The sequence below is a fragment of the Antrostomus carolinensis genome, unplaced genomic scaffold (assembly GCF_000700745.2).
Source record: "Antrostomus carolinensis isolate BGI_N321 unplaced genomic scaffold, ASM70074v2 scaffold7421, whole genome shotgun sequence".
Taxonomy (NCBI): domain Eukaryota; kingdom Metazoa; phylum Chordata; class Aves; order Caprimulgiformes; family Caprimulgidae; genus Antrostomus; species Antrostomus carolinensis.
Genome location: NW_010294731.1, coordinates 1 through 11,210, shown reverse-complemented (window position 1 = coordinate 11,210; position 11,210 = coordinate 1). Strand labels below are relative to the sequence as shown.

Sequence of the window (11,210 nt, the reverse complement as noted above, 5' to 3'; positions counted from 1 at the left end):
GAGTGGAATAAGAAAGATCATACATATTCAGAATAAAAAATAGTCTTGCTAGCTAAAATTACTGGACTGATTCTGTAACCAGCACAGTATGAGCAAATCTTGCTCGTAAGAATCTGCTAGAATTAGCAGCATGGACTCTCCTATGTGTCAAGCTGTTTTGCATGATGTATTTAGAAGTCTGAAATCAGCCAGAGATAGTCAGCAGAAAATCCAGTACAAGGAATCTTTTAGCAAAATGCTTACAGAGACAATGCTGTCAATTGCAAAATACCCTCCTGTTTATCCACATGAAAAAGGGGGGAAAGGCAGGGCTTAGCAAAGGTCTTCTGTACTTAGTCTTTAATTGATGTGCTGTGGCTTGAAAGAACTAGTCTCCACTCTAGTGAAATAGGTTACCGATGCTGCTAGGGATTATTTTAATATTTACATTTTCCCCTTACACTGACTACTGATCTTCTGATGCTCAAGTGTCACATTCCATATTTTGTCACTAGAAGCATAGGATTTTTCTTACTTAAACTAAAATTATGACAGCATAGGACACAGAGTAGCACAAGCCAGAAAGAGATAAATTTTACAATAATACAGACTCCTTCAGCTCTCAAGGTACATAACAGAATGGATATCATCTCTCAAATTTCACAAGAATAATTCCAAAGACAGATTTTACCCTCCGATTTTGAAATATCTTCCCTGGAAACTTGCATTTAAGCAACAAGTGGACACATGCAAGTTTCTAAATTGTTTAATATCAAACTAAACATGGAACCTCTTTCTTTCTTAACTTCTCAAAATTAAACATCAATTCTTCAATAAGATAACATAGCAACAAGTAAGGTACTTGTTGTACCTTAGTACTCTAAGACAGTTCTTCAATTTAACTTTTGTATAGATCCCCCAAAACAATGTATTTTTTTCTAATTCTCTAGCTTCAAAGGCATATCTGTTTTCCAAATATTTTTTTTTTAGGAAATGAATGGAGGCCAGGATAAATAAGAACATGAAAGCGCCCCATTATGCCATGGAGCTCATGAACAACAGACTCATGAAAAACACATAATCAACAGCATAATACTGTTAACTTCTTAAGATTCAATTAGTTGTTTATATTTAATAAAGTTTTACAAATCCTTACCTCACACCATTCTGTCCTTGCATCAAGGTTGTTGCTAATCTTCCTGAAAAAGGCCTTAACATTATGATCCTTGACTTCTGGACCAAAAAGTGTCCGTGTCATTGTATAGAATTTATCATAGTCTATCACATCTGTAGGGAGGAACAATATCCAGAGTTAAAAACTGGCAAGGTAAAGCTTCCTTCCTTACCCCCACTACCTCCTCTTTTATTTCTCCTTCAATAGCATGCAAGTTCCAGTTCCTCACACTGTATTCACTAAAGCATTGAGGGGGGGAGAGGAGAGGAAAGTTCAGTGTCAATGTTCAGTCTTTTCAAAACCACCTGATTTGCAATACATGTCAGGAAACAGATAGATAAAAGAATAGATGAAAATCTCTCACCTCTTCTTTCTTCCCTTACTCTTATATCACAATTCTGTTTGTTGATCTGAACCTGAATGGTGTCCTGGGGTAAAGTTTATCCTTTTATGCAACAATAGCCACTTGCATTGAGAAAAGCAAAACTTTGCTCTGATTATTTACAATTAAGCAACTGGATTTACATAATTCATTGGATTTATGCTTTTACAGATCACTAGAAACATCACATTGTTCTAACTTGTATATGTGTCGACTCCGTCAATTATATTTTGTGAGCAGTCACGATAGCATTATAATTTAACCAGAAGTCCTAACAGAAGGAGAAAAACACTCTCATAGCACAATCTGCCTGTTTCCTGTAAAAATCAATAAGTTACAGTCTGAACATTAATTTGGTCTTTCTTACAGTCTTGTCTCTATGGCACCTCCTCTCCATATGAAAATTACATGTTTCCCTCAGAAAGAGTATATCTTACCATCATCTTCAATATACAAGCCTAATCTCTCCTTTGTCTTCTGGGTTACCGTTTTTTCAACTAGTTTCTGGAACTGCTTCAAAACATTCTTGAAATCTGGCACTTCAAGAGCAAAGTAACTCTCCTTATCACAATCCTTCTTTGCAGACATCCTTTATTAACAGAGAACAAGGTAAGAGGGAGCGCTCTTACAGCATGGTCCAAGCCTTGTTTTGCCCCTTAAATCTTAAACTCTCACATGAGTTCATACGAGATGCAGCTGCATGACAGGTATACCAAGCACTACATAATAAAAAAGAGGTGACTGGCTTAGCATCTCAAGCTGGCAACCATACTAGTGAACTGTTGATATCACAACCTCTCATTACATCACAGAATCCTACTTGCTGAGCAACTCTAGGTCACGAACTAGGATCATTAATAACCTGGCATGTGAAATGATTTCATGGTATCTCATGCAATTGGTGGTTGAACAGGCATGAACTTTTTCACTTCCAGAGTCAGACAAGGATTTAATCAGGGTTCCATTCTGCTACAGCTGGCACTGCTTTAGCGATATGAGATCCCATTCTCCAGTAAGAATACACCTTTGAGACTGGCTGGTGCAAGCTTATCATATCTTTCAGACTTTTGTACTGAGTGTGGAGCAAGGAAGATTATACCAGTTATCTCTATGTTTCATATTGTCTTCTTACTCTTCAGATTATTTTCAAGTTTTCTGCCAAAAGCTGCACACCAACTAACACAGTTAGGAATGGCTGCAATTATGGATTTCCTCGGAATCCCTTGGAATCTGGTGAAGAATGACAGAGCCAGTTCAGTTCTCTGTTTATATTTGCTCTGTGACAGGAGAACTGAGACCAGCCTGATGATATTCTAACATGTGCTACTGCTGCAAGGCTCAGCCAGGGATCTCAATCTAGGTGGGGATGCCTGGTTTTACTGTACTAATAAGAACATTTTACCAGGGTTGTTAAGTTATGAATCATTATTCGTGTAGTACAACAAGGCCAAAGACATCCAATTCAAAATGAAAAGAACTAGAAAAGCACTTTTTGACAGTTAGTTCTTGAGAGTAACACTGAATAATTGCTTCCTTAGTAAATCCCTCTCCATTTCTTGAATGTTGTCTTGTTGTCTCTTTATTGCATTAAAAATCCTTACTCAGTGAACTAGAACTTCAACCTAGAAACCCAATTACTGTACAGAAACATTTATTTTTATTGCATAAATCATTATGATTGAGATTGCAAGAAATCCAATGATAGAGTGGCAGAGTTTTAGCTATTTTCAGCTATCCAGTTGCCTCTCCCTTAAGCTCTTTACAGCCATTCAAACTTTACTTGTCTTACTTAACTGCCAGTCAAGTTGCAATTTTTTTCTTTCTCCTAACATGCAACTAATGATCCCAGAAACTGAGTGTTGGCTAGTAATATGTGTCTGGTCAAAGCTCAGCTATATGTCTTAAATGGTTACTGTTTTGAAAAGGGTCTACATTTAACTTGCACCTAAGTTCAGTCAGGATCTTAAAATAAGAACACTTCTACACCAAGGTACCCCAAGGACCTTTCTGGGTTTTGTTTTTGGGCCATTCTTAAACAAAAGCAGGACTGGGCTATTCAGAAAGCAAAATGGCAGCTACCACTTTCTTTTGAAAGTGGCAGCCTAGAGCACGCACTGACTAATCAAAATTGTTTGATATGCTACCCAACGTCTTCAAATTAGACAGAATTTTTGCCCTGCAACAGCACCAGTCTCTGTGTTTTATCTGTGTTGTCTTTCTACCCTGCCACATCTTAAATTCTTTATTGAATAGTGGGACCCTAGGGTATCTTAATGGAGTGGTGGAAAATTTAATTTATTTTTTTCTCCAACTGAAAGAGAATTAAATCCAAACTATCCCCTGAATGAGTAACAAAGTGACTGCTGAAGAAAGGGCAAGTTTCAGTTCTTGTGGGAATATTCTAAAGAATCCAGCTTCATTCACTCTTTGTAAAGGAATGATATAAAAAGCTGTCTTCAAAGAATGGTTCAGTGCAGTGATTTTTAAGAAAAAGGAAAAAAATTCCTGAAAAACAAGGAGCTTGAAAAAGGAGTTCTACAATTTGCACCAGTGATCATTAGTAGTCTTCTATTGACTAAATACTCAAAGTTTAAAGAAAAAGGCTCCAGGTATCGGTAATTAATATGTTAATTTGGATCATGTTATGATCACTGATTCTCTACATACGGAAATCAGTTATCTTGCTCAGGGTTCTGGATTTTATGCTACACCTCAGATGACCAGCATTCAGCTCCTACAGCCCTTTACTGAATCTGACCCTTTATGCTTGTTAACATTTGCAAATTATAAAGGCTTACCTTTTTTTTACACTGCCATGTGAGGCAGTGTATTCTTCTGTGAAGTGAGAAGCACTGTTTTCTTGTTGTGGCTCTGCCATTTCTTTCTTGGTAGCCTTGTCAGACTGCTAAAATCTACCTGTAAAACAGGAACAACATCCCAACCCTGAATTAGTGCCTTGAAAGTATTACTAATCTTTATAAGTTAATGTCCACATTTTACGTGTGTGATATCCGTGGTTCCTTTTGTATCACTCACTATGCTGACATTAAATTCTGGCACCTTTCCATTTATCATACTACTCCCATGTCCGCTGCACATTTACATGAATATTATTGGTATAATAAATATAACTGAACTGTAATTGAAGGTGAACAGAACTGTTCATGGCATTAGCTATGCTTAAGCAAATACGCATTTACATTTGTTCACTGATCTTCCAGTTAGTGAAGTACTTAATTTACATTAAGGCAAGCACATATTTCTGTGAGCAACAAAATTCTGAAGTACTTCAGAGAAGCACATCAGTGATAAATGAGTAGAGGCACGTATCTTCTGTCATTCAAAATAAAATAGAGCTCATGAAGAAATCTCGAGAAAAGTAGTTGTTCCTCTTTTTATGCCCCATACCAAGGTAACTTACATAATTCTAGATTTTTTTCATTTTTATACCAGTGCAGATATTAGTGCTTTATTAAGCAGATGATTAAGTTTTGGATGAGAAAATCAGACTAGAACAGACAGGCCAAAATACCCCCTTTGACCCTAATTAGTGTCTCTGCTCCCAAATTTAACAGAGGCATAATGAATTCATAAAGTTTACATCCAGAAGAGACATTGAGTTCTTCTACTTTCTCATCCTCTATGTTACAGATCATCAAATATCAGCTATTTATCACTATAACGAGCCCAATAACTTTGTTCCAAAAAGTAACTTGTGGAAAGGTATCAAGTTTTAATCTGGAGACACTAAGAGATGGAGAATTTATCATGTTTGTTGCAAAGGTTAATTGTTCACATTGTTAAAATTTAAGCCTCCTATTAGAATTTGTGTGGCTTCAGATTCCATTCAGCAGCTGTTGGAATGTCTTCGCTGATTTAGAGTAATAGCTGGTCATAGTTTCAAGATATGCTGCCTGACACAAGCAATTCAACTGCTTGAAGTTCTATCATTTCCACTGGGAAGCGCACAAATGTTTCTGGGCACTCTGGCTCAACAGCAGCCAGTATTCTTTTGACTAGAGTAAGGCAAAGAGTTTGGCAGAGAAAAGCAGCACTGATTCCTGGAAAAGGCAGGGATAGCTTGAGGATGCATTTTTGCTAGTTCCAACAGCAATTCTCCAGGAAAATGTTTCCCTTGTGTGTCAAGGTACTCAGTGGTTGGTCAGTACCTTGGTATATTCAGCTTGGTATATTCAGCAATCAGATATTGCTTCCAGCTGAATCCTTGTTATTCAGTGCTTCCTGTTGATTAATTTTTCCTGACTGTGTCATCTAAGCTTGTATGACATCAGGCTATATTCTCATTTCCAAATCAATAACTGGTTTAAGGTTTATAAGGGTATTAACATCCATCCACAGAACTGAAAGTTTAAGAATGGAAAGCTATGTTTTGTTCTCTTGCAGGCACCTGTTGAAGAAACTTCATGTTATATAGCATAATGAAAATAGACAGAAACCCCAAATAAGGAACCACTGCTTTCAGTACCAGCTGATTCTGTTCTCTTAGATGTTTAAACTAAAAAAAATGCACAGTACCATTTTAAAATAAGATGTGATGACTGAGTGGACTGACATAAAAAAGTGGAGAAGATAGGAACTTCATTTGAAGATAAGCAAAGTCTAAAAGGGAAATTCAATATTAAATTGATGAGTAACAGAAAGTTCTTGCATTAGCAAGTCTACAGTAGCATTAGCCGTATGATAAGCATTTTCTTTCCTGTCTCCCTTACTGATATTGTGGACAGCATTGGATATGGAATATGGTAGAATTAATGTTTATTCAGAAGTCAAATCTCCCAACTCTCCTCTTCTTACTACAAAACCACATTAGTCTCAATTACTGGAAATCCTCAGACCAGTACAAAGTTAATGATATGTATGTCTGCATGGGTGCAAAGAACAGCTACAGCAAGCTCATTGCAGGATTGGCAGCTCATTTGAAAAAACAGTCATCTTCAATGTTTATCTCAAGAACTATCAATCTTGAGATTCTATGCAAGTTTTAAAATTTTGACCATGTCATCTGACAGCTCGTAACAAATAACCCAAAGCTACTGCAGAAGACAAACAGGTAAAAAGTGATAGAACTTTCCTGCCTCTACCAGGTTGCCAGTCACCCCTTCTGGTAGTCTAATCCAAAGACAAATTGTCCCCAAGTAAAATGATGCTTCAGAATAGCCCAAAGAAAACACAGTAGATCTAAAATGGCCTTTGCTGTCCTTAAAGAGGCTCTGGCACATAAGAGGCTTTGATTCCAACTCTGATTTTGGTCCAGACCAAGTTCAGCCATTAAGAAAAAAAAAAATCAGTCTCTGAAGCTGCCTTCTTTTGATGAACTAAGCTACCTATCCTTTGCTATTTCATCCTTTTAAACATTCCCTTAAGCCTCACTGTGTTTGCAGGTGAATCAGGATAGAGCTCCTTGAGTTCAGAGTGGTTGAACTCCTCTCTGACCAGTATGGGGACGGGCAAGTCAATTCTTCTTTAATTTTAGCTATGTAAAAATCAAAGCTCTCCTATGAAACAGCAGTGAAGGGGTGCTATCAAGTCGACATTTACATGAACTCACTCTCTTTTCTACTGGTTTTATTCTTCACTTTGCTTTTGCCATATTATTTACCCAGAAGTTGTATCACACTCCTTGCTATCAAGTGTATTTGCTCTTCTGTGTCACTAACAGCAGCTGAAGTGATCAAGCGATAATTTAAAAAAATCATATTTCCCATGCACTATTTATTGATTTGTATGTTGGGCTCTGGAAAATGACAATGGGCCAGTGAGTTTGTAATCACTTTCACGTCATGTTTGTCATAATGACAAGAAGATGCAGCATAGGGATGAACTCCTACGAAAGGTTATGCCTTTAAAATAAACAGTTTATGTCGCAGCTGAATTTCACAGGGTTATTGTTGTAAAACCTGGTGTTACTGGTCTTACACTGGTTTTGCATTGTTAGTGTTTAGGGTTCAAACTGCCCTACAAGCTGTGTCTATACAACCTAGAGAGGTATGATGTCATCAGGTACACTTACATATCAACGCTTGTTTTAATTTACTTAACAAGAAACAGGTGCCATAGAGGCATCACTATGCATCTGCCACCTGAGCAAGTACCACAGTCCCACACAGGTTTGTACAGCCAAGATGAAGTTCATTTCACCTAACTTAGTAATCTGAAAGTTAATCATTCCAGTCACCTTATATGCAAGTAAATAATAACAAACACTTTCAGAGAGTGATTAGTCTTACTGGTCTTAGGTGCTTAACTTTTAAATACATTATTTAGGTGAGATGAATCACACCTGCAGCTAGTACAGCTATTTGTACACATGCCAGGTATACTAGAGCTCAGATGTCATAGTACATGCTGCAGCCAAATTCCAGCTGTAGCACGGATGTTCTGACAGCATCTCATCACCTCCCAGGATTGCCCATTTGGGTCCCCTCCCTGCTGCAAACACTTGTGTTTGCTTCAGTGAACCGTGTTTGAGTCAAACACTTTTCACAATCTAGAACATTCTCATATCCTTGCAACTTTTCCACTTAGCCTGCTTTATGATTTAAAGTTCACATCCCAATATCGACTAGACTATATAGCTAGGATTACACATTCTGCAAGATTAAGCCCTGATTTTGAACTTTTGCCATTAGGCTTGTGCATTTTTTTTTCTTACATATTGCATTATCAACAGATGTAGATCTATATTAAGAACCTTGATTTAATGCCAAGTGGTTGGGAACAGACAAAAGGTTTCTTCTGTCCATAAACCCTCCCTTGCTCTATAGATACACAGTGTAGCTATATATAGACACAGTGAATAATCACTTGGCCTTCATCAGCCTTTAAGGCTAAAGAATAGCGAAGAGGACATGTAAGAAAACAAATTCTAAGAGAAGGCTGTAAAACTTCAAATTAAAAAGCTGAAGGTAGCCAGAATTTTTGAGGGCATTTGATTTGTTTTGTTTTGGTTTTGGTTTGTTTTATTTTTTCAGCTGACTGCAGTCTGGCTGACTACCATGCCCTTTGAAATAATAAGTTTTACATAATAAGTTCAAAACAGGCAGCAAAACCCCAGCATCATCTTATTCCTGAAACAAATGTATTAAGTATGGACAAAAGCTTCTCTTTCCTGCTCATACTCTGCTTGTCAGGAGAAAAGGGAAAGAGCCTGTGACTTAAAAGGCATGCTAGCAGGAGATACAGAAGAGAGAAAATGAGTGAAAGCAACATATAAGTGAATGAAGAAGTGGAAAAAGAAATAGGTCTCTTGAATGCCTCAAATCACTCTTTTTCCACCCCACAATCTTCTCACTGCAAAAGCCATGGCATTCTTGATGGTATAGTCAGAACTGGGAGTCATGGTCTGGTTTGTATTTCAACACAAGGTTAGAGAGTAGCAGAAAGTTTGGCACTTTATTTACTCTGCTTCAGATTCTTCAGCTCTAACATGTAAGTGACACTTGATGCTCTGTTGTCCTGAACATTTCAAATTACTAAATACAGCAAAGGCAGGGAATTTAGGAGGGTAGTTCCAGACATCTGCAGACTTTCCAGCTGTGAATTATTATTTCCAAGGCTGGCTTTTAAGGTTTTTCTTATACATATGTAAGCAAATATCCACACACACATACGTGTCAGTGACCTGAAAATTTACAGCCAATGCATTTTTCCATCCCATGTATATTGTGCACAACAGACAATACATTAAAAGGACAGTTACAGAAGTGATCTAGGAAGTCCTTGGGAGTTTTGAGGACTGTTTTTATCATATAGGAATAGGGATCTTCTATTCCAGCTTTTTGTTGTACTGTTTTAATCCTATGAGTTCAGCTACATATATATTTAGAACTTTGAAGAGAGACACACTTCCAGTAAACCACACACATACACTTCAGGAAATGTAAATACAGGGTTGTGGTTTCTCCTTTCATGCAACTGTGAAAGTAAAGGTAAGGTTCTTTTTGCAGCATACGGATGCATGTCTGATGAGCAGGGTGTGGTCCAAATATAAAGTAGTGCAAACAAGAAGCATTGCAAAATTGACGTCTGGGTTTCTTAAATGTTTCATCTTTTTAATGGCATGAAAAGTTAGAAAAGGATTGGCTAATGAATTATGTAGATTATTAAAACCATAGCTGCATTGGCTCTAGACTGTGTTAGGTAAAGCAGATTGCTGGACTAGGATTAGGAGTCAAGATTCTGTTTCCACCTTTACCTTTGACCTGATGATACAATAACACAGTATTTCTTTTTGTGTGCCTCATATGAATAGTGACACTGCATGGAATACAAATGGAGCTCTGCTTATGGAGTATTCAAGATCACTTGAATAATGTTAGCAATGTGACAATATCAATGATGTGATCACTATCAAATCAAGCATTGAAGAGAGTGCATATTTACAGATCTATTTAATTTTGCTATGAAAAATTCTAAACCAGGAATTCTGAGGTGTGGTATTTGCAAAATGTAATTTATGGCTTCTCTTTCTCTTATTTTCTAAAAATCCAAAAGACATGTAGAGGGATTATTTTGAGCAGGTGCTGTAAGAAAAAACTACTTAGAAACCCTGAGTATGTAATGGAATCTGATTGTAAATTTCAGAAGGAACTTCTTTACAGTGAGGGTGACAGAGCACTGGAACAGGCTGCCCAGGGAGGTTGTGGAGTCTCCTTCTCTGGAGACATTCAAAACCCGTCTGGATGCCTTTCTATGTGATCTCACTTAGCTTCCTGCTCCGGCAGGGCGATTGGACTAGATGATCTTTCGAGGTCCCTTCCAATCCCTAACATTCTGTGATTCTGTGTAAATAAAGTTAACATTGATAAGAATAGTTATTTTAATGAGTGTTTTATTTTTCTCACCCATTACTTTCTCTACTCCTAATCCTTGTGTTACAGCAGTAGTCTGTCACATAAAATTGCCATGGCAAGCCCATAATTTGTACATAGGTATGTGCTTTGAAACACTTCAAACCTACCTCAACTACCCATGTTTTCAGTCTCAGTCCATGAGGAATCACACTCTCAGTCCAGCCCTTTTAATACCACTATGTGTATGAGAGAAAAAAAATCCCATTGCTTTCCACAAAAATTATGTCTCTTCCACAGCCGACATATTTAATTTCTTTTTCATCTAAACTATGTATAGATCTACACTGAAGGTTTTATTTGGGCCTTTGTGAAGGCTGTCAGACATCAGCACATATGTGGGTCAGCTAGTAAAGCAAACAAACTAGAGGTCTTTCTGCGAGGAAGACTGATGTTCGGTCTATCGAGGTGTTTTAGGCCTAAAGCCATTCTGAGCAAAAACCACTGGTGTCCACATTCAGGGGCAGGTTGGATTTGGCTCGTGGTCAGAACAACACCCTGACTAAAATCAGCTAGAGCTGTACCACAGGCAGATCGGGCAATCCACTGTATGGATTCACACAACACACACTGGAGGCAAAGGTATAAAAACAGGTGACTTGGGGATCTTACTTGCTCTGTGTCTGACAGAAAGGTGTTTGCTTGCACCACAGGTTTGCCTGGGCCATGATGCTGCTGGTCACTTTGTGAGGATGCAACTACTAGAGCCACCTTGGAGCACCGTGGGGAAGCACCTTAGAAGAAACCATCATCACAACAGGAGTTTGCATTGGCAGGATATCTGGAGAAGTCTCAATATCGGTTC

The 11,210-nt window shown here is 37.8% G+C and overlaps 1 protein-coding gene across 1 annotated transcript in view; it reads right to left on the bottom strand.

The window, feature by feature from the left end:
* Window positions 1-2,123, bottom strand: part of WDR64 (WD repeat domain 64) — a gene marked incomplete at its 3' end in the record, with an annotated part of 28,351 nt that extends 26,228 nt beyond the window's left edge. The window contains exons 1-2 of the mRNA XM_010177725.1: window positions 1,973-2,123; window positions 1,136-1,266 (exon numbers count right to left, since the gene is read on the bottom strand). Coding sequence (XP_010176027.1) covers window positions 1,136-1,266; window positions 1,973-2,123 — 282 coding nt within the window. The remainder of the gene's footprint in view (window positions 1-1,135; window positions 1,267-1,972) is intronic.
* Between the last annotated feature and the right edge of the window lie 9,087 nt (window positions 2,124-11,210).